General features: G+C 54.0%; 1 protein-coding gene across 1 annotated transcript; it reads left to right on the top strand.

Annotated features, from left to right (window-relative positions):
• The first annotated feature begins 329 nt into the window (after nt 1-329).
• Nucleotides 330-15,785, top strand: DOLPP1 (dolichyldiphosphatase 1). The gene is made up of 9 exons (XM_061580000.1): nt 330-406; nt 1,374-1,547; nt 5,064-5,164; nt 6,602-6,686; nt 8,057-8,156; nt 9,034-9,132; nt 9,833-9,961; nt 11,479-11,568; nt 12,843-15,785. The coding sequence occupies exons 2-9, from the start codon at nt 1,418-1,420 to the stop codon at nt 12,877-12,879; spliced, it is 771 nt and encodes a 256-aa protein (XP_061435984.1). The 5' UTR covers nt 330-406; nt 1,374-1,417; the 3' UTR covers nt 12,880-15,785.
• Nucleotides 15,786-23,899: the final 8,114 nt, after the last annotated feature.

Below are 23,899 nucleotides of genomic sequence, written 5' to 3'. Positions count from 1 at the left end.
ATAGTCCTGACGCTGAGCTTTGCACAAATGCAGAGCTGCTGCTGTTGTTAATTGATTAATTGTACGAACTAACGCCACTCAAAGCTGAGCTGGTTACCTGGCATCCCATCAGCAGCCAGCAATGCACGCTTATCATTCAATCACATTAACACGCGTGCACATTCATTGAAACACATGGAATCGGAATCGACACAGCACGAATCGATCAACTCTCCACCCCGCCCCGGACTTGACCGGCGCCTTCGATTAGCGAGAATCGATTCCAGCGCCGCTATTTAAAGGCGTCCGCCAACGGCGGGAATCGACAAGCAACTAAACAAAAAAAAATCGAATCGATTCTTCCGCCTCCTCGCGCTCTCTCTCTCCCCCCTCTCTCCTAGCCGCTTGCAAAGCGTCTTCATTAGCGGTGAGTGGGGGGGGGGGCTGTGTGAAGGGGGGGGGGGGCTGTGTGAAAGGGGGGGGCTGTGTGAAAGGGGGGGGGCTAGGGGGAGGGGGCTGTGTGAGGGGGGGGGGCTTTGTGGAGGGGGGGGGCTGTGTGAAGGGGGGGGGCTGTGTGAAGGGGGGGGGCTAGGGGGAGGGGGCTGTGTGAAGGGGGGTGGCAGTTGTCTGGGGGGGGGCGGAGGCGGTGGGGGTCTAAAGGGGTCTACCGGACAGACGAAACAATCGCCGCGGCCACCCCCCCCCCACCACCCCCGACACTTTGCCCGCAATTCAGCGGGGGTCTAAAGGGGTCTACCAGACGGACGAAACAATCGACGCGGGCACCCACCACCCACCCCCGACACTTTGCCCGCAACAACTCAGCGGGGGTCTCTCTCGGGGTCTGCCAGACGGACGAAGCAATCGACGCGGCCACCCACCCACCCACCACCCCGACACTTTGCCCGCAACAACTCAGCGGGGGTCTAAAGGGGTCTACCGGACGGACGAAACAATCGACGCGGCCACCCACCCACCCATCACCCCCGACACTTTGCCCGCAACAACTCAGTGGGGGTCTCTAGGGGTCTACCGGACGGACGAAGCAATCAACGCGGCCACCCACCCACCACCCCGACACTTTGCCCGCAACAACTCAGTGGGGGTCTAAAGGGGTCTACCGGACGGACGAAACAATCGACGCGGCCACCCACCCACCCATCACCCCAACACTTTGCCCGCAACTCAGCGGGGGTCTAAAGGGGTCTACCGGACAGACGAAACAATCGACGCGGGCACCCACCCGCCACCCATCACCCCCAACACTTTTCCCGCAACTCGGTGGGGGTCTCTCTAGGGGTCTGCCAGACGGACGAAACAATCGACGCGGGCACCCACCACTCACCCATCACCCCGACACTTTGCCGGCAACAACTCAGTGGGGGTCTCTGTAGGAGGGGGCGGTGGAGGTGGCGGTGGAGATTGTGATCGAAGCGAGATGGCCGATGGCGAGGAACAGCAGCTGCAGCAGCAGGAACAACAGCAGCAGCAGCTGCTGCGGCTGCCGTGCGGCGCTGACGAGGAGCGATGGCGAGCCGTGTCACTCACTCATGTCGAATTCCCACCAGGTGAGTTGACCTCACTTTGTTGTCGATGACCTCTCTCCTATTGTCGTGGGGTCGTGACCCCCCCCACCCCCCCCCCCGTCTCTCTGCAGTGACCCCCCCCCCCCCTATGGGGCCACACACCGAGGTCAGGCCTTCATCCACGGGTTGAAGCCTCTAGGCGAGCAATGCTCATCTCCCATTGGTCGGCGGGCCGTCACGTGGTGGTGCGGGGGGGGCAGATTGATCGATCAGTTATCGATTAGCTGAGGTTGTTGGTAACGAAATTGGTTAAATTTCGATTTAAAGCTTCTTTCGTGACTGCGGGGATTCATCTTCTTGGTTCTTTCGGTGAAGTCACGTGGAAGGGAAGTAATGAAATAATAAAAATAAAACATAATAAAATAATAAAAATAAAACATTATAAAATTTCGATTTAAAGATTTCGTGACTGCGGGGATTCATCTTCTTGGTTCTTTCGGTGAAGTCACGTAGAAGGGAAGTAATAAAATAATAAAAATAAAACATAATAAAATTTCGATTTAAAGCTTCTTTCGTGACTGCAGGGATTCATCTTGTTGGTTCTTTCGGTAAAGTCACGTGGAAGGGAAATAATAAAATAATAAAAATAAAACAATAAAATACAATTCTCACGACGTTTCGGCCACAACGCAAGCAGCCGTCCTCAGATGAACCAATTGGTTATTTTTCGATGTTGGGGTTGAACGTTTTTTTTTAGGGGAGCGGGCGGGGGGGCATTCGATTTTAGGGGGTTTGTTGCGGGGATTAATTGCAACAAGGGTGGATTGTTATTAACTCGATATCGATTTGAAGCGTTCGTGACGGCAGGGATCCATATACTCTTTGGTTCTTTCGGTAAAGTCACGTGGGTAGAAAATAATAGATCACGACGTTTCGATAGCAACACAAGCAGCCGTCTTCAGGTGGAGTCTGCGTGTCTCTCATCACGGTGGCTCGGAGATGTTGACTACCTCGCCTGGTATACAGGAGGTCGTGGGTTCGATCCCAACCCTGACGATGCCTGCTGCTGCTGTATATTTGGAGTCTGCGTGTCTCTCTCTCATCATCATCACTACGGTGGCTAGGAGATGTTGACTACCTCGCCTGGTATACAGGAGGTCGTGGGTTCGATTTCCCCAACCCTGACGCCTGCTGTATAGGTGGAGTCTGCGTCTCTCATCATCATCATCAGCACGGTGGCTTGGAGATGTTAACTACCTCGCCTGGAATACAGGAGGTCGTGGGTTCGATTTCCCCAACCCTGACACCTGCTATATATTTGGAGTCTGCGGTGTCTCTCTCTCATCATCATCATCACGGTGGCTAGGAGATGTTAACTACCTCGCCTGGTATACAGGAGGTCGTGGGTTCGATTCCTGACCCTGACGATGCCTGCTGCTGTATATTTTGAGTCTGTCTCTCTCATCATCATCACATTGGCTAGGAGATGTTAACTACCTCGCCTGGTATACAGGAGGTCGTGGGTTCGATTTCCCCAACCCTGACACCTGCTGTATATTTGGAGTCTGCGGTGTCTCTCATCATCATCACGGTGGCTAGGAGATGTTAACTACCTCGCCTGATCTACAGGAGGTCGTGGGTTCGATGCCTGCTGCTGTATATTTGGAGTCTGCGTGTCTCTTATCATCATCACGGTGGCTAGGAGATGTTAAGTACCTCACCTGGTCTACAGGAGGTCGTGGGAGTTCGATTCCACGACCCTGACGCCTGCTATTATATATGTGGAGTTTGCGTGTCTCATCATCCACGTTGCCTCGGATGTTAGCTCCCTGCAGTGTGTGCAGTTTGTGTAAGCTCTTCCCCCCCCCCATCACCACCGGTTCTGCAGAGTGTGGTAATTGTAGTAGGTTTTTACCCTTTAAACTGGTACAAAACTGACACCTTTATACAAGGCATCATGTTTGCAATAACCACAACACAAGCAGTCAAAATGCAAACAAAAAGAACCAACTCTGTTTTTAGTAGTCGGTTTTTACCCTTTCAACTGGTACAAAACTGACACCTTTATACAAGGCATCATGTTTGCAATAACCACAACACAAGTAGTCGAAATGCAAACAAAAAGAAACAACTCTGATGATGATATGCACTGTCCTTGAAGTTGATTGGTCCACACCCGAGACAGCTTTTCTTAGAGCCTAGTCCCCACTGGTGTTGGACCAGATGACGCTTAAAGGCGTACAACTCAAACACAGTGCAATATCAGAGTATTGAGAGCTCGGGATAAGCATTTACACTGAGACATCTCCTTTACCAGTGGCAAAATATAGTAATAGGTTTTTACCCTTTCAACTGGTACAAAACTGACACCTTTATACAAGGCATCATGTTTGCAATAACCACAACACAAGTAGTCGAAATGCAAACAAAAAGAAACAACTCTGATAATGATATGCACTGTCCTTAAAGTTGATTGGTCCACACCCGAGACAGCTTTCCTTAGAGCCTCGTTTCCATTGGTGTTGGTCCAGATGACACCAAAAGGCGCACAACTGTGGTAATGTTAGTGGGTAGCGGTTAGCGCTACAAACCCGGCGACCCGAGTTCGATTTCGCGGTCACCAACACCAGCAGTGCTGTCATTTTTAAATCCTTTATATTAAGTTCACTCGCTTGCTTGCTTGCTTAGGACCGTGCAAATCTTTCGGTCATTTTTTAACCCACTTCCCGTGATCCAATCGAGCTGACATTTTGCACACAGACTCGTTGTGCGTGACAATTAATGTTCGTGAAAATTTTTTTCCAAAATTTTGCACTTTTTAGGACAAAAATATATTTAATTACCAATTGCTTAATGGTGCAATGCAATCATCTGACCCATAGGTGGCAGTCATCTCAAGCCAGATGACGAGAGGACTCTAGCTGCCACGCATATAAAGGATTTAGAGTGAAAAACTTTGTTTTTACGGGTTATACTTGTCCTCTTGTCGGCTTCATTTTGTTACCTTTTCCCAAATGGCAAAACAACAACAAACGCCCCAATCGCTGAAATATGACGCTGCAGAAAATCTGTCTGAACTTCAAAAAAGAATATACTATTTTACAAGCTAAGGCCCAGAGGTCGCAAACGGGTTTTGATTCCTTACCCGTACCCGGCCGCACCAGGGTCGCAAACTGGTTCCCGTTTCCGTACCCTACCCATACCCGGTCGGGTACAGGTATCGGGTACCTGATTCTGACCTCTGGGATGAAGCCGTGTTGCAGGTGCGGGTGGGTTGATTCTAGGAAGTTGAATTGTGAGAAGAGACAAGACGTTGGGAAATGAGTGGAAAACGGTGACTCACCAGTGACTCACGGCCTACCCGTACCCGGCCGCACCAGGGTCGCAAACGGGTACCCATACCCAGCCGGGTATGGGTACCCGTTTGCATAGACCACAATACCTGCAGCCATAATGTAAACAACAAACATAACTCTGACTCGGCAGGCAGTCGATCCTAACAGCATTTCCACCGCCCCCCCCTCTCCTCTCTCACTGCCCCCGTTTCTCCCGTGCCAGGGGACATGCTGGGCAAGGCGCTGGCGTGGTGCAGCCTGGCGCCCATCTTCATCGTCTTTGGCTTCGTGACCCTCATCGCCTTCAAGCGAGAGCTGCACACGGCAAGAACCTCGTCCCCTCGCCCGACCCCACGCTGTTGCCTTGCACACGCACGCAGCACTTTTACTGCACTGCCCTCTGAACCAGAGGTTGCAAACGGGTTTTGATTCCTTACCCGTACCCGGCCGCACCAGGGTCGCAAACGCATGGAGCTAGCGCGGGGCCTTTAGCATATTCAGTTTAACACGTAAGCTTTCGCGACCAATATCATCCATAATAGAGGTTACTATTTGGCTGTGGCGGGTTTTAACGACACGCATTTATGCACTCTAACCCAAACCTCTTATGCCTGTAGCATATGTTTTATAAAGGTGCCCTAAATTTTTATTTTTTTTAACGTCTATTAAAATTCGCAATTTCTTTTTACTTGCGTAGTAACGTAAATTGTATTTTTCATTTGCTACACGGCCAGATAATACGAGAAACTGCCAACCTCTTAAACACCCAGTTCGTAAAAGTTGTTGAAGGTGGTATAGTACTATAGTAATAGAGCAAGTGCAGAATCGCTGAACCGGAGTTGATACCTTTTTGAAGCATCTAGCGTCTTGAAAGTGCGGGGCCTGTAGCGCGCGTGGCTACTTTTGCTACTAGTGTAGAGGTGTTACGGAGCGCTTAACGAACACACTGGGTGTGGTTGTGCCCGTACGCCAAGAGGCGCTTACATCCACGTCCGCACCGTTGAGCCTGGGGGGCTGACACGGAGCTGGGATCCCCCACGACCCCACCCCTCAGTGGGGGAGTTGCTATACAAGGCGGTGAGCCGGAGGGCTCGGAGTTCAGTGTTCAGCCTTAACCAGCGAAGCAAGAAGACCGGCTCGATAGGCCCTGGGACTCCCCTGGATCGCTGTCCTTCTCAGGAGCGACCAGGGCAAGCCAGTGGCGTGGCCCCGAGAGCCCAGAGCCGATGCTCTTGTAAGAGCCGGTCTGACTCGGGGTGCCGTAATCCCAGCTTAACCAGGGCTGGGTTAGCTAGCCTCCCCTAGCCCGGTAGTGGAGGACCTGGGAGTAGGCTAGCCGGGTTAGAGATCATGGGATCTCCCAGTTAGACGGGTGAAGGGGCCGGTCTGGGGACTCGGGGTGCCGTAATCCCAGCTTAACCAGGGCTGGGTTAGCTAGCCTCCCCTAGCCCGGTAGTGGAGGACCTAGGAGTAGGCTAGCTGTGACGTAGAGTGTTGATCTCCCAGTTAGACGGGTGAAGGGGCCGATACCCCTTCGAGTGTCGTACATCTCGGCCTGTTATGTACTTTGTGCTTGATAAATAAGTGTGCCTCCAACTACGTCGTCCAAGTCTCCTGGAACCTACTACACCAGGATCATCCGGCACTGGGTGTTGGTGGCTGTGACCTGCCAATCTGCGTCCTCCCCATTGCGCGTCCACTGCTGGTGCGTCGTCTGTCTGGATTGTGACGCGCCCTCCCGTCCCCCTCCACCCATTTCAGATCGCGTTCATGTGCGGCCTGCTGGTGAACGAAGGCCTCAACTGGGTCATCAAGCATGTGATCCGCGAGCCCCGGCCAAACAGAGGTGAGGGCCGTAGATTCTCCCCCCCCACGCCCCGATGACCTTTGGCCTTGCCGGCGGCTATCTCCCGCCCGGCGTTTCACCAAATCCGCACGGTTGCCGTGGGTGGGGTGGGGTGTGGTGGGGTGGGGGGGTGGAGTGGGGTGTGTGGGGGGGTGGTGTGTGGGGGGTGGGGTGTGTGGGGTGTGGGTGGGGGGGGGGGGATGTGTGGGGGGGGGGGATGTGTGGGGGGTGGGGTGTGTGGGGTGTGGGTGGGGGGGTGTGTGGGGTGGGTGGGGGGGGTGGGTGGGGTGGGTGGGGTGGGTGGGGTGGGTGGGGTGGGTGGGGTGGGTGGGGTGGGTGGGGGGGTGGAGTGGGGTGTGTGGGGGTGGGGTGGGGTGTGTGGGGTGTGTATGTGGTGTGTGTGTGATGATCGAGAGTGGTGGTGCAGCGGTTGGCACGCTGCGCTATGAACAGAGAGGGTTCGATTCCCGTTCACGGCCAACACCGGTGACGATTAACTGAACCGGTGTAAAAGAAATAAAAATTAAATTTTAAAAGATGTATATTTAAAAAAAACGTCATTTGGGGGGAGAGGCGGCCGGGGTGTGTTGCCGTCCACCCGCGCGCCTCGTGTGTCCTGCCGGCCTTCGTAGGTGCCGCTCGCTAGCGACACTTTCCCCCGGTCCGTCTGTGTAAGGCTACACGTGGGGTGGGGGGACCTTTTTAAATCCTTTATATTAAGTTCGCTTGCTTGCTTGCTTGCGCGCTTACGACCGTGCAAATCTTTCGGTCGTTTTTTTAACCCACTTCTCGTGATCCAATCGAGCTGGCGTTTTGCACGCAGACTCGTTGTGCGTGACAATTAATTTTCGTGAAAAAATTTTTCAAAAATTTTCCACTTTTTAGGAAAAACAAAATTCATATTTAATTTAAAATACCAATGTGATAAAAATGAAACTCTTACTCAAGAAAAACAAGAATGAATAATAAAATAAAACCGATGCCACGCATATAAAGGATTTATAGTGAAAAACTTTGTTTTTACGGGTTAATTTTTTGAATCCTTTATATTAAGTTTGCTTGCTTGCGTGCTTACGACCGTGCAAATCTTTTGGTCGTTTTTTAACCCACTTCCCGTGATCCAATCAAGCTGACATTTTGCACACAGACTCGTTGTGCGTGACAATGCATGTTTTACACTTTTTAGGACAAAAATATTATATTTAATTACCAATTACTTAATGCTGCCATGCAATCATCTGACCCATAGGTGGCAGCCATCTCAAGCCAGAGGACGAGAGGACTCTAGCCGCCACGCATATAAAGGATTTATAGTGAAAAACTTTGTTTTTACGGGTTATACTTGTTCCCTGTGCGTTGCGACGATGCAGATTGCCGCGAGGCGCTCTTCACGGAGTACGGGATGCCCTCCAGCCACGCGCAGTTCGTCTGGTTCTTCGCCGTCTACTCCTTCCTGTTCCTCTACTTCAGGTAAGCTTCCTCTGCACTCTGGGAGAGGCGGGGGGGGGGGGGCGGTAGGGTGGGGGACCATGCCGAGGGGAGTGGGAAGAAGACCTCTGAGGGCTGGGTGGGGGGGGGGGGGTCACAGGGTAGAGGTCGCAACTGGGTACCCGATACCCGTACCCTACCCAATACTCGGGTACCCGTACCCGGTCAGGTACGGGTAGCCGTTTGCGACCCTGGTGCGGCCGGGTACGGGTACGTGTAGGCCGCGAGTCACTGGTGAGTCACCGTTTGTCACTCATTTCCCAACGTCTTGTCTCTTCTCACAATTCAAGTTCCTAGAATCAACCCACCCGCGCCTGCAACATGGCTTCATCCCAGAGGTTGCAATCGGGTACCCGATACCCGTACCCTACCCGGTACCCGGCCGGGTACGGGTACGGTGTGTGTTAGAGACACGTGGTGTGTGTCTACCCGGCCGGGTACGGGTAGGGTACGGGTACCCGTTTGCGACCCTGGTGCGGCCGGGTACGGATAGACCGTGAGTCACTGGTGAGTCACCGTTTGTCACTCATTTCCCAACGTCTTGTCTCTTCTCACAATTCAAGTTCCTAGAATCAACCCACCCGCGCCTGCAACATGGCTTCATCCTAGAGGTCGCAATTGGGTACGGGTAGGGTACGGGTAGGGTACGGGTAGGGTACGGGTACCCATTTACGACCCTGGTGCGGCCGGGTACGGGTAAGAAATCAAAACCCGTTTGCGACCTCTGTCACAGGGTGAGGGGGCAGTCACGGAGAGACCCGGGGGGGGGGGAAGAGTCACGTGGTGGTGAGGGAGGAGGGGGGGGGGGCGTTGAACGGTGTTGTACTGTAGTGTGTCTTGGCCGTGTTGCGCGTGTCAGGATGCATCACACGACAAACGCGCGCTGTGTGGACCTGCTGTGGAGGCACGTGCTCTCCGTGGCGCTGCTGCTGCTCGCAATCTGCGTCACCTACAGCAGGTGGCCCACCCAGTGCCCCACAATGTCCCACCACCCAGTGCCCCACCCAGTGCCCCCGCAGAGTGCCCCACCCAGTGCCCTACCCAATGCCCATCACCGGCGATGAATACCCTCTGGTACCCGGTGCGGTGTGTACAACAGGTGCCCCACCGCCCAATGCCCCCCCAGCACAATGCCCCCCCGCCCAATGCCCCCCCACACAATGCCCCCTCCACACAATGCCCCCCGCCCAATGCCCCCCACAATGCCCCCCCACACAATGCCCCCCCGCACAATGCCCCCCCGCCCAATGCCCCCCCGCCCAATGCCCCCCCGCCCAATGCCCCCCCGCCCAATGCCCCCCCGCCCAATGCCCCCCCGCCCAATGCCCCCCCGCCCAATGCCCCCCCGCCCAATGCCCCCCCGCCCAATGCCCCCCCGCCCAATGCCCCCCCGCCCAATGCCCCCCCGCCCAATGCCCCCCACCACCGGCGATGAATACCCTCTGGTACCCGGTGCGGTGTGTAAACACGGCCACTGGGGAGACAAAGGTGGTCAGGCATGGCGCTGGCCACCCACCCACCCACCGTGCCGGCTTTCATCGGTGCTTGCGAACGGCACTTGCTCCATTTAGTCCCGAGGCTATATGGGTGGGGAGATGGGGTGTCTTTATCTTTGTGGTGTGTGTGCGTGTCTCTGTCCGTGTGTGTGTGTGCGGCAGGGTGTACCTGCTGTACCACTCGGGCAGCCAGGTCGTGTACGGAGCGTTTGCCGGCACCGTCATGGCCGTCGCCTGGTTTGGCCTCACCCAGGAGATCCTCACCCCCATCTTCCCCTTCGTCGCATCCTGGTGAGCGCTCTCAGGCTCGCCGCTCGCAGCGTTGCAGACTAAGATTACCTCTCTACCCCTACCACCCCCGTACGGCCTTAACAGATGAATGGGGCAAGTGCTGTTAGCAAGCAGCACCTAATGAAGGCCGGTGACGTTTGTTCACCACCACCACACACCACCACACCACCACACACCACAAAGATCCCCTGTGTAGCCTTAACAGACTGTAGGGGCAAGTGCTGTTAGCGAGCACCTGTGAAGGCTGGAACGGTACACGAGGGGGTGGGTGGCCAGCACCACGCCCGAGTGCTTTTGTCTCCCCTAGTGGCAATGTTTACACACCGCACCAGGTACTCATTTGAGGCTGAGTCGACCTAGGGGAGGCCCAGGACCAGTTCGGATAATCGTCACTTGGTGTTGGCCGTGAGTGGGAATCGAACCCCCGGTCGCCAGGTTCGTAGCGCAGCGTAGCGCTAACCACTACACCACCGCTCCCCACGCACACCACACACACCCTACCAGGTTACTCATTTTTGAGGCTGAGTCTACCTCAGGAGGAGGGGGGCAGGGGGGGGGGGGAGGCCCAGGACCGGTTTGGATAACTGTTACCCGGCGTTGGTCGTAGGCGGTGATATAACTCTGGTCACGCCGCATTCGTAGCGTAGCGTGCCGACTACTGCGCCACCACTCCTGGGGCGCAATGAGCTCTCAATACTCTGATATTGCGCCGTGTTTGAGTTGTACGCCTTCTGGTGTCATCTGGTCCAACACCAATGGGGGGACTAGGCTCTAAAGAAAGCCGTCTCGGGTGTGGACCAATCAACTTCAAGGACAGTGCATATCATTATCAGAGTTGCTTCTTATTGTTTGCATTTGACTACTTGTGTTGTGGTTATTGCAAACATGATTCCTTGTATAAAGGTGTCAGTTTTGTACCAGTTTTAAAGGGTAAAAACCTACTACTATATTTTGCCACTGGTAAAAGAGATCTCGTAGTGTGGTGGCGAGGATGGTGGTGACCTCTCCTGGCCGGCAAGGCTGTCGTGGGTTCGATCCCGACCCTTGAAGCCTGTTTATTTGGTTGCACGGTCTTCTCCTGTTATTAATCCTCCCATTGTATAAACGTGAACCTCCAATTTATTTTTTGCATGGTTGGCTTACATACCATAGAAATTCAGCATATGCGCCCCCCATCTCTCTACATGCGCCAGAGGTCGCAACCGGGTACCCGATACCCGTACCCTACCCGATACCCGGCTATCCGTACTCAGCCGGGTACGGGTAGCCGTGTGCGGCCGGGTACGGGTAGGCCATGAGTCACTGGTGAGTAGCCGTTTGTCACTCATTTCGGGTAGGGTACAGGTACGGGTAGGGAACGGCTACTCGTATCCGGCCGGGTACGGGTACCCATTTGCGACCCTGGTGCGGCCGGGTACGGGTAAGGAATCGAAACCCGTTTGCGGCCTCTGACACGCGCTTAGCTAACGGCGTACCACCTTGTGCGTGTGTGTGCTACCCCTCCACCCTCCCCCCAGGCCGGTGTCGGAGTTTCTCCTCCTGCGTGACACCAGCCTCATCCCCAACATCCTGTGGTTTGAGTACACGGTGACCCGCAGCGAATCCAGGTAAGCGCACGCGCAAACAGACCACGGATCGCCCCACCCCCTACACCCCGGCTGCCTTTATCTCCCCAGTGGCGATGTTTACACGGCGCACCAGATATCTGTGAGGTTGAGTCGTCGGCCTAGGGGGGAGGCCCAGGACTGGTTGAGATGATTGCCACCCGGTGTTGGAATTGAACTCTGGGTTGCCGGGTTTGTAGTTTGGTATCGCGCTAACGGGTGCTCTCCTCCCCACTGTAACAACACACACGTGCTTGGTCACACGCGCAACGAACACCGCTACACACACACACGTCACATGCACGACAACACACACAACATGCACTCGCTTTGTCGCACACTGCATGGGCACGCGCGTACAACACATGCATGACGACAACACGCACACACGTTACACACACGCGTTACACACACCCCAACAACAGCGTTCACCACGATTTCTTTAGAAACCAACCATGCCGTACACCCATGGTGAGCATCCAACCGGTGTGGGGGGGGGGGGGGAGGAGGTGGGGGAAGAGGGACCGTGGAACGTATTCTTAGGTTGTTTCTGTAAAGTCACGTAGGTAAAAAAATGTAATTAATTAAAATAAAATAAAATCAGGACGTTTCGGGGGCAACACAAGCTTCCGTCTTCAGGTGGAACCGTTACAGCACGATGGCTGTATCAAGTAACTTAATACAGCCATCGTGTGTGCGTAGGCGTAACTTGATACAGCTGTCGTGCTGTGACGGTTCCACCTGAAGACGGAAGCTTGTGTTGCCTCCGAAACGTCGTGATTTTTATTTTATTTTACTTTTTATTAATTAAAATTTTTTACCTACGTGACTTTACCGAAAAAACCTAAGAATATGAATCCTTGCAGTCACGAAAGCTTCAAATCTAGAAGTCCTTGTGTAATATAAATAATATCCAGGGCCTACCCTGGCTCCTACCACCCTCAACCAGTATATATACAAGGACTGTTTTCTTGGAATTTCTCTTTACTTGATACAGCTATCGTGCTGTGACTTGCCACCTGAAGACGGAAGCTTGTGTTGCCTCCGAAACGTCGTGATTTTTATTTTATTTTACTTTTTATTAATTAAATTTTTTTACCTACGTGACTTTACCGAAAAAACCTAAGAATATGAATCCTTGCAGTCACGAAAGCTTCAAATCTAGAACCGTGGGACAGTCTCCACGCGACCCAGCCGATCGACCCACACACCAGTGCGTGCGTCTCCCGTGATTATTCTTTCTCTCGTCTCTCGCTCTGTCTGTCTGTCTCATGCAGGGCCAGGCAGCGCAAGCAAGGAGTCAAGTCACAGTGACGTTTCAGCCACCCACACTTCCACCGCCATCGATAAAACCGCTTGAATCATTTTTTTTTTATAAAAATTGCCGTCTGCGACAATTAATGATCTTTTATTTTTGTTTTCCAAAATTGTTAAAAAAATGTATTATTATTATTTCAGAGACGCCGGTTTGTTTTTTCTTTCTTTTAATTTTCTTTCCTTTTATCCGGGCCGGCCGCAGTGTTACGAGCTCTGCCGGTGCGTTTCTTTAGTGGTCGGGAAGTCTGCGGCCGCGGCGGTGACGGTGGTGGTGTGGGTGGCGCGGGCCGTGACGTGGGCTCCCCACGTTGGTCGAGAGGGGTGAGAGAGAGGGAGGAGGAGGGGGGGGTGAGAGGGGGGGGTCCCTACCCCCCCCCCCCACATCGTTTTGCGTTTTTTTTAGTTTTGTCATTTTGCTACTTTTCAAAGTCTCCGTGGAGGTATAACTTTTTTAAGCTGTCGGGCGCGACCACATTTTGCGTTGCCTTCATCTCTTTCTCCCCCCCCTCCGTCGCACGCCACGGTTTTGTATTTCTACCGATGGAGATGTTAGCGGCAACACCGCAAGCAGCGGCCAGTGTTGTGGTTAGGGAGGGGCGGGGAGAGTGAGGACCCGGTGTGTTTTTTGGAAGCTGTCGTTCCTGGTGGCTACGGCTGAGCTGCTCCATGCACAGCAGCCATCATTGCCGCCCCCCCCCCTCCACTTACCGGCAGGCTAACGGAGCTCGCTTTAGTAGGGACGGCTGCCACTCGCCTAGACCACGTGGGCAGCAATCCTCACCCTACCGACCAAAGTAATATGCACTAGGAGGTGCCCTAAGTTCGACCCACGTGGAAGCAATCCCATCACCCCCAGTACCGGTTGACTCGAGCACCTGCCTGTAGGCACTGGGTACAGCTGCCTGCCACTAGGGGCTCCCCTAGGCTTGGACCACATGGTATCAATCGCATCGCCCCCTCTACCGGCAGGCGAATGCACCTGGCTCTAGTAGACACAGGTGCGTAGCTACCCTAGGCTAGACCACGTGATATCAATCCCATCGCCCCCTCTACCGGCAGGCGAATGCACCTGGCTCTAGTAGACACAGGTGCGTAGCTGCCCTAGGCTAGACCACGTGATATCAATCCCATCGCCCCCTCTACCGGCAGGCGAATGCACCTGGCTCTAGTAGGCACAGGTGCGTAGCTACCCTAGGCTAGACCACGTGATATCAATCCCATCGCCCCCTCTACCGGCAGGCGAATGCACCTGGCTCTAGTAGACACAGGTACATAGCTACCCTCGGCTAGACCACGTGGTATCGATCCCATCGCCCCCTCTACCGGCAGGTGAATGCACCTGGCTCTAGTAGACACAGGTACATAGCTACCCTCGGCTAGACCACGTGGTATCGATCCCATCGCCCCCTCTACCGGCAGGTGAATGCACCTGGCTCTAGTAGACATAGGTACATGGCTACCCTAGGCTAGACCACGTGGTATGAATGACATCGCCCCCTCTACCGGCAATTGAGTGTTTGTTAAATGGGTCAACTGGTGGAATACATTGCCCCGTGGGGAGGGGCTACAAGGGTCGTGTTGTCCACCCTCACCCCTCTGTGTGGCACAGTGCCCCCGGCCCTTCCGTAGGTGCTGCTGCTGCTGCTCGCTGAACAGCCCTTGCCCCGGCAGTCCGTGGTAGGCTATGCGGTGGGGGGGAGCAACCTTTGTCTTTGGTGCCGAATGCTGCACTCTGCGCCACCTGTAACTCGCCCTCCACTCCCTCTCGCCTCCACCCAACACTCGCCCCAACACATCAGCCAGCCAGCGTTGTGCGTTTGTGGGTGCGGTGTTTAAGAGGTTTTTATTTGGGGGGGGGGGGGGTAGCGTCGTTCGCTACAACCACGAATCGTAATCGTCATCATCGCAGATCTACCATTTGCCAGTGTCGACAGCCATCGTCACCATCAACGCCACCATTCTCAACGATCATTGCAACACGATCATCTACACCACACTCTCTCTAACGCTCATCACCGCCACCACTAGCATCAACACCACACTCTACAACACTCACCACCACCACTACAATCTCCAACGCTCATCACCGCCACCACTAGCATCAACACCACACTCTACAACACTCACCACCACCACTACAATCTCCAACGCTCATCACCGCCACCACTAGCATCAACACCACACTCTCCAGTACTCGTCACCACCACTACAATCTCCAACGCTCATCACCGCCACCACTAGCATCAACACCACAATCTACAACACTCATCACCGCCACCACTACAATCAACACCACAATCTCAAACGCTCATCACCGCCACCACTACCATCAACACCACAATCTACAACACTCATCACTGCCACCACCACCATCAACACCACAATCTCCAACACTCATCAGAGCCACCACTACAATCAACACCACAATCTACAACGCTCATCACCGCCACCACAATCTCCAACACTCATCAGAGCCACCACTACAATCAACACCACACTCTCTAACGCTCATCACCACCACTACAATCTCCAACACTCATCACCGCCACCACTAGCATCAACACCACACTCTCTAACACTCGCCACCACCACTACCACCAACACCACAATCTACAACGCTCATCACCACCACCACTACACTCTACAACACTCATCACCACTACCACCATCAACACCACAATCTACAACCATCACCAACCATCCACCACCTCGATAATCGCGACCTACCACCAACGCCACCACCACCAGCCATGTGTGCGGTGGTGGCGGTGTTCATCAATCCTCCTCCTCCTGAAGTGCTCGGTGTTGTGTCCGGGAGAGGGTGGGGTAACGGGGTTTGGATCACAGAAGGGATTGCCAACTTGGCAATGTTGTACCAAATGCGGTGTTGTGTTTCTATGTAACGGGGCGGGGGGGGGGGCTATGTACTGGGTGGGTCACGAGTGGGTTGGGGGGGGGGGGTAGGTGGATGGCAGGAGCAGTTGTGATGTTGTTAAATCCATCTGTGCGACGGGAGCTCTTGAGCACATAGTTGTGGGGTTTTCTCTGGGGTGATGGGGGTGAGGGGGGGCTCTGTGGGGGGGCCCCCCACAACTTCCCTCGCTTGTAATTACATTTTTGGACCGAACGTCGCGAGATGGGAAGGGAGGGCTGCCCTTGGCAATTTACGACGGCGCCTAAGTGGTGATGATGGTGGTGTTGTTAGAGCGGCTTGTGGCTTAGCCCCGCTTGTGCCAACGCAGCAGGGATGTTGTTAAATCCATCTGTGCGACGGGAGTGTGTCTGTCTGAGCACGTGTCCACCTGAATTTTGGCCCTAACACGTGACGGAGTTGAGAATGGACCCCCCCCCCCCAATCCTTTACTCTTCTCTCCCTTCGAGCGAGACGATAAGAATCTTGAGCCTCTTGGGAGAATCTTTCCTTGGTGGTGTTGATAATAAAATGGCATTTTAAATAGACTCTTGCTCCACGTGATTTTTGTTTTCTTCTTGAAGGGACTTCCCCCTGCATCCCCCCCCCCTCCCTTCTCGAGATAAGAGCTTTGAGACCCGTGAGATGCTTTCAATTGGGGTGGTGTTGATAATAAAATGGCATTTTAAATAGTCCTGGTCCACTTGAGTCTTTTATTTTTTTAATCCTTTATATTAAGTTCGCTTGCTTGCTTAGGACAGTGCAAATCTTTCGGTCGTTTTTTAACCCACTTCCCGTGATCCAATCGAGCTGACATTTCGCACACAGACTCGTTGTGCGTGACAATTAATGTTCGTGAACATTTTTTTCCAAAATGTTACTCTTTACAGGACAAAAATATTATATTTAATTACCAATTGCTTAATGGTGCAATGCAATCATCTGACCCATAGGTGGCAGCCATCTCAAGCCAGAGGACGAGAGGACTCTAGCCGCCACGCATATAAAGGATTTATAGTGAAAAACTTTGTTTTTACGGGTTAATTTTTTAGTTTCTCCCTCTCAAACCGTTCTTTGTGACGCTCTCTCCCTGTCCGCGGGCACGGGGCCCACTCGTTCTTGGTTCATGGAGTACGTGGAGTTCCCCCCGCTCCACATGGTGGTGGAGCCTCGCTCCGATCCTTGGAAAACTCCCGCTCCAGATTGTGGCGGGTGAACGGATCGGATCCGTTCCGGGGAATTCCTACTCCCAGATTGTGGTGGGGCCTCGCTCCGATCCTTGGAAAATTCCCGCTCCAGATTGTGGCGGATGAACGGATCTGATCGGGGGAATTCCTGCTCCCAGATTGTGGAGGGTGGACCGCCTCCGATCCTTGGAAAATTCCCGCTCCAGATTGTGGCGGGTGAACGGATCCGATCCGGGGAATTCCTGCTCCCAGATTGTGGAGGGTGGACCGCCTCCGATCCAAGGAATCTCTGCTGCAGATCGTGGCTCTGCTAATCCACCACCAGCTAAATCGCTTCGTTAACTGATGTAGAAGGGAAATAATAAAATAATTAAAATAAAACATTAAATAATATATATTATGTTTTATTTTTATTATTTCCCTTCTACGTGACTTTACCGAAAGAACCAAGAAGATGAATCCCTGCAGTCACGAAAGCTTTAAATCGAAAAATAACAACGGATGTTTACACTTCATTTTTAATGTACAAACATTACATCGAATTTTTTTCAAATTTACAAACACCACTGTTTAATTTACAAACATTACCATTTTTTTTATTTTACAAAAACACCTTTTATAGATTTACAAACATTACCACACAAATCAAATTGTATTTTTGGAGAGAAATCGGAAGCACCAACGGCATCAAGCCCAAACAAGGACCATGCATCACAAAGACAAAGATCCCCCACACCCAGTGTAGCCTCAACACTGTCGGGGCAAGTGCTGTTAGCGAGCAGCACCTAATGAAGAGGCCGGCACCACGCCCGGCCGCCTTTGTCTCTCCCACAGTGGTGATGTTTACAAAGACAAAGCTCCCCCGTGTAGCCTGACCCGACTTCTCAGGCAAGTGCTGTTAGTAGCGACCAGCAGCACATGAAATCTAGCACCGTGGCACACGAGGGGGTGGGTGGTTAGCAACCACGGCCCGGCCGCCTTTGTCTCCCCCACTGAGGGTGAGGGCCGAGTCGACCTAGGGGAGGGGCTCATGACACAGTTCGGATAATCGTCACTGGTGTTGGTGGGCACGAGAGCGGGTGGGGGGGGAGATCGAACTCAGGTGACCTGCAGTTTGGAGCACAGCGGCACGCTAACCGCTGCACCACCGCTCATTCAATCCACCACATCAGATCATGCACTCATGAAATCCACCGTTCATTAATGCATTCGTTCATACCATTAAATCCACCATTCATGCAGTCATTCACTCATTCAGACCATGCACTCATTAAATCCACTGTTCATTTATGCATTCGTTCATGCAAGTCCATTCATTCAGACCATTAAATCCACCATTCATGCAGTCATTCACTCATACCATGCACCCATTAAATCCACCGTTCATTAATGCATTCGTTCATGCAAGTCCATTCATTCAGACCATTAAATCCACCATTCATGCAGTCATTCACTCATTCAGACCATGCACTCATTAAATCCACTGATAATTAATGCATTCGTTCATGCAAGTCCATTCATTCACACCATTAAATCCACCATTCATGCAGTCATTCACTCATTCAGACCATGCACTCATTAAATCCACTGATAATTAATGCATTCGTTCATGCAAGTCCATTCATTCACACCATTAAATCCACCATTCATGGAGTCATTCACTCATTCAGACCATGTATTCAATTCACCATTAATGCAGTCATTCACTCATTCAGACCATTCATTCAATCCACCATTCATACAGTCATTCACTCATTCAGACCATTTGTTCAATCCACCATTCATGCAGTCATTCACTCATTCAGACCATTCAATCAATCCACCATTCATGCAGTCACTCACTCATTCAGACCATTCAATCCACCATTCATGCAGTCATTCACTCATTCAGACCATTCAATCCACCATTCATGAAGTAATTCACTCATTCAGACCATTCATTCAATCCACCATTCATGCAGTCATTCACTCATTCAGACCATTCATTCAATCCACCATTCATGGAGTCATTCACTCATTCAGACCATTCATTCAATCCACCATTCATGAAGTAATTCACTCATTCAGACCATTCATTCAATCCACCATTCATGCAGTCAGTCACTCATTCAGACCATTCATTCAATCCACCATTCATGGAGTCATTCACTCATTCAGACCATTCATTCAATCCACCATTCATGCAGTCACTCACTCATTCAGACCATTTATTCAATTCACCATTCATGCAGTCACTCACTCATTCAGACCATTCATTCAATCCACCATTCATGCAGTCATTCACTCACTCATTCAGATCATTCATTCATTCGCTCACTCATTCACTTCAGTCTCGGTTCCCACATGCCAGACCACACAAAGTGACTAACAACGGCAAACACCATCACCGCCGTCGCCCTAACACGCACTCAATGCGCGAGCAACCTCACGTTTTGAAGGCCTTTGTTGTGTTCGTAGTAGTATTATAATTACATAGAGATATGTCGTAAAAAAATTAACATTCGGTGTATAAACAAAATCATTTGGGGGGGGCCTCCATTTGGGGGGCGTTTAAGAAGTTGATTCCGAGCACCGCCAAATCGTTTCGCTCGCACCAGGCAGACACGCAGCCGATTGGAATCATTCCCCCCACCAACCCCTCTCACCACCCACCCACCCACTCACCACCCACCCACCCACTCACCACCCACCCACCCACTCACCACCCACCCACCCCTCCCCCCACCCACCCACCCCTCCCCCCACCCACCCACCCCTCCCCCCACCCACCCACCCCTCCCCCCACCCACCCACCCCTCCCCCCACCCACCCACCCCTCCCCCCACCCACCCACCCCTCCCCCCACCCACCCAACCCTCCCTCCCCCACCAACCCAACCAGGTCGAAACTAAGTACCCCAACCCACCCACCCACTCACCACCCACACCACCCACCACTCACTCACCAACCATTCACTCACCAACCATCCCAACCCCCCCCCCACCCACCACTCACCAACCACTCACCACCCACCCACCATCCCAACCACCCACCCACCCAACCCTCCCCCCCCACCCAACCCTCTCCCCCCCCACCCAGGTCGAAACTAAGTACCCAACCCCCCCACCCACTCACTCACCACCCACCCCACCCACCACTCACCAACCACTCATCATCCACACCACCTACCAATCAACCACCCACCCACCAACCATCCCAACCACCCACCCACCAACCATCCCAACCACCCACCCACCCACCAACCACCCCCCCCCCCCACTCACCACTCACCACCACCCCATACGCCCGCCCCACCACCCACCACCCCCACCCCCCCCACCACCACTCACCACCCCCCACCCCCCCCCCACCCCCCCCCCCACTCACCCCCACCCCCCCCCACCCCCCCCCCCACTCACCCCCACCCCCCCCCCACTCACCCCCACCCCCCACCACCACCACTCAGGACCTCTCGATGGAGTCGGCGTTGTAGCAGTGCACCGGCAGGGCCCGCTCCACGGCAGCCAGCTCCTCCACTGCGCCGGCAAGCGCCGCCGCCTCGGCCAGCTGCGCCGCCAGCGCCGCCTCCCGGTGAGCCGCGGCAACCTCCAGCGCGGCGATCCTCGCCGCCAGCGCCGGGCCCTCCAGGTGGTGGCGGGCGCCGTCCAGCCGGCGCTCCAGAGCCTCCAGCAGGGTCGAGTTGAGCGGGAAGATCGGCGCTGTCACGGTTTGTGGTGGGCGGGGAGGGAGAGGTGATGGTGGTGAGTTGTGGTGGTGAGTGGTGATTATAGTGGTTTTGGTGATTATAGTGGTGGTAGTAGTGATGGTAGTGGTGGTAGTAGTGATGGTAGTGGTGGTAGTGATGGTAGTGGTGGTAGTAGTGGTGGTAGTGGTAGTGGTGATGGTAGTGGTGGTAGTGGTTGGTAGTGATGGTAGTGGTGGTAGTAGTGATGGTAGTGGTGGTAGTGGTTGGTAGTGGTGGTAGTGATGGTGGTAGTGGTAGTAGTGGTAGTAGTAGTGATGGTAGTGGTGGTGGTGGTTGGTAGTAGTGGTGGTAGTAGTGATGGTGGTAGTGGTGGTTGTGGTGGTTGTGGTGGTTGGTAGTGGTGATGGTGGTAGTGGTGGTAGTGATGATAGTGATGGTTGGTAGTGGTAGTAGTGATGGTGGTAGTGGTGGTAGCAGGGTAGTGATGGTGGTAGTGATGGTAGTAGTGATGGTAGTGGTGGTAGTGGTTGGTAGTGGTGGTAGTAGTGGTGGTTGGTAGTGGTGATGTTGGTGGTGGTTGGTAGTGGTGATGGTGGTGATGGAAGTGATGGTAGTGGTGGTAGTGATAGTGGTGGTGGTAGTGATGGTAGTGATGATAGTGATAGTGGTGGTGGTAGTGATGGTAGTGATGATAGTGATGGTAGTGGTGGTAGTAGTGGTGGTGATGGTGGTAGTGGTGGTGATGGTAGTGGTGTTGGTAGTGGTTGGTAGTGGTGGTAGTAGTGATGGTGGTAGTGGTGGTAGCAGGGTAGTGATGGTGGTAGTGGTGGTAGCAGGGTAGTGATGGTAGTGGTGGTAGTGGTGGTAGTAGTGGTGGTTGGTAGTGGTGATGATAGTGGTTGGTAGTGGTGGTAGTGGTGGTAGTAGTGATGGTGGTAGTGGTGGTAGCAGGAGTAGTGATGGTGGTAGTGGTAGTGGTTGGTAGTGGTGATGATAGTGATGGTAGTGGTGGTGGTGGTTGGTGGTGGTGATGATAGTGATGGTGGTAGTAGTGGTGGTTGGTAGTGATGATAGTGATGGTAGTGGTGGTAGTGGTGGTAGTGGTGGTAGTGGTGGTAGTGGTGGAGGTTGGTAGTAGTGGTGGTGGTGATGGTAGTGATGGTAGTGGTGGTAGTGGTTAGTGGTAGTGGTAGTGATGGTGGTAGTGGTGGTGGTTGGTAGTGGTGATGGTAGTGATGGTGGTAGTAGTGGTGGTTGGTAGTGATGATAGTGATGGTAGTGATGGTAGTGGTGGTAGTGGTGGTAGTGATGGTAGTGGTAGTAGTGGTGGTTGGTAGTGGTTGGTAGTGGTAGTAGTGGTGGTTGGTAGTAGTGATGATAGTGATGGTAGTGATGGTAGTGATGGTAGTGATGGTAGTGATGGTAGTGGTGGTAGTGATAGTGGTTGTGGTAGTGATGGTGGTAGTGGTAGTGGTTGGTAGTGATGATAGTGATGGTAGTGGTGGTGGTGGTGATGATAGTGATGGTGGTAGTAGTGGTGGTTGGTAGTGATGATAGTGATGGTAGTGGTGGTAGTGATGGTAGTGGTGGTAGTGATAGTGGTTGTGGTAGTGATGGTGGTAGTGGTAGTGGTTGGTAGTGGTGGTGATAGTGATGGTAGTGGTAGTAGTAGTGGTTGTTAGTGGTGGCCGTGGCGAGCGTTGCCGAGACGCACGCAGTCCGTCGAGCAGGCTGTTGAGTTGCTGCAAGACGTCCTTCACCACGGCAGCCGCCCTGGCGGCCTTCCCCACCGCATCGCTCGACAGCTCCTCCGCCTAAACAACAACAACAACAACAGCAACAACAACAACAACAACAACCGCCGTCAGGCACAACAAGCGGCTACGATGTCACCACGGCGCCTGTGCCAGCCTAGGTGCGCTTCAAGGCCATCGCGTGAGGTCACGTGACAGACCCAGCAGGTGCCATGGGTTGACCGACACACAAAAGACAAAGATCCCCCGTGTAGCCTCAACAGACTGTCGGGGCAAGTGCTGTCAGCGAGTAGCGCCTATGAAGGCCGGCGCTGTGGCACACGAGGGGGTGGGTGGCCAGCACCACGCCCGGCCGCCTTTGTCTCTCCCAGTGGCGATGTTTACCGCACACCGCTACACCAGGTACTCATTCGAGGCCGAGTCGACCTAGGGGGAGGCGCAGAAGCGGTCGAGGCAATCGTCGCCGAGTCGGTAGCGCTAACCGCGGCACCTCCGCTCACCGTCAGAGACGCAGGGACAGGAACTCACGGTCATGAATCTGCCTTCTCGACAGACCTGGTCTTCACCTGAGGACGGCTGCTTGCGTTGTGGCCGAAACGTCGTGAGAATTATATTATTGTGTTTTATTTTTATTATTTTATTATTTTCCTTCTACGTGACTTTACCGGAAGAACCAAGAAGATAAACACCACGTGGTCTCTGTGTCTCCCCCCCCCCCCCGTGTCTCTCCCCCCCGTGTCTCTCCCCCCCCCGTGTCTCTCCCCCCCCCCCGTGTCCCTCTCTGTCTCCCCCCCCGTGTCTCTCCCCCCCCCCCCCCCGTGTCTCTCCTTGTCTCTCCGTCTCTACCCCCCCCACCCAACATCTCTCTTGTCCGTCTCCCCCCCCCGTGTCTCTCTCCGCCTCTCCCCCCCCCTCCATGTCTCCCCTCCCCCCCCCCGTGTCTCTCCCCCACCCCCCGTGTCTCTCCCCCCCCCGTGTCTCTCCCCCCCCGTGTCTCTACCTGTCTCTCCCCCCCCCCCGTGTCTCTCCCCCCCCCCCGTGTCTCTCCCCCCCCCGTGTCTCTCCCCCCCCCCGTGTCTCTACCCCCCCCCCCCGTGTCTCTCCCCCCCCCCCCCCCGTGTCTCTCCCCCCCCCCGTGTCTCTCTCTCCCCGCACCTCGGCGACGCGCTGCTGCTCGTGCCGCTGGCTCTGCTGGGTGCGCTGCAGGTCAGCGGCGGCGCCGTCGAGGTCGCCCAGCAGCCGCCCGGCGGCGCCGCTCAGCGCCAGCGCCTCCTGCAGCGCCACCGCCGCCCCTCGCCGCAGCAGCAGCGCCGCCTGCACGCACGGAGACAGAGACACGCACGCGCACGCACGGAGACACGCACGCACGGAGACACGCACGCACAGAGACACGCACAGAGACACGCATGTGCATAAACACACACACACGCACGCACAGAGACACGCACGCGCACGCACAGAGACACGCGTGTGCATACAC

This window comes from Lethenteron reissneri, chromosome 71 (assembly GCF_015708825.2).
Source record: "Lethenteron reissneri isolate LAM-NWPU_2019-01 chromosome 71, ASM1570882v1, whole genome shotgun sequence".
NCBI classification, from domain to species: Eukaryota; Metazoa; Chordata; class Hyperoartia; order Petromyzontiformes; family Petromyzontidae; genus Lethenteron; species Lethenteron reissneri.
This window is presented reverse-complemented; position numbering and strand designations above follow the sequence as displayed.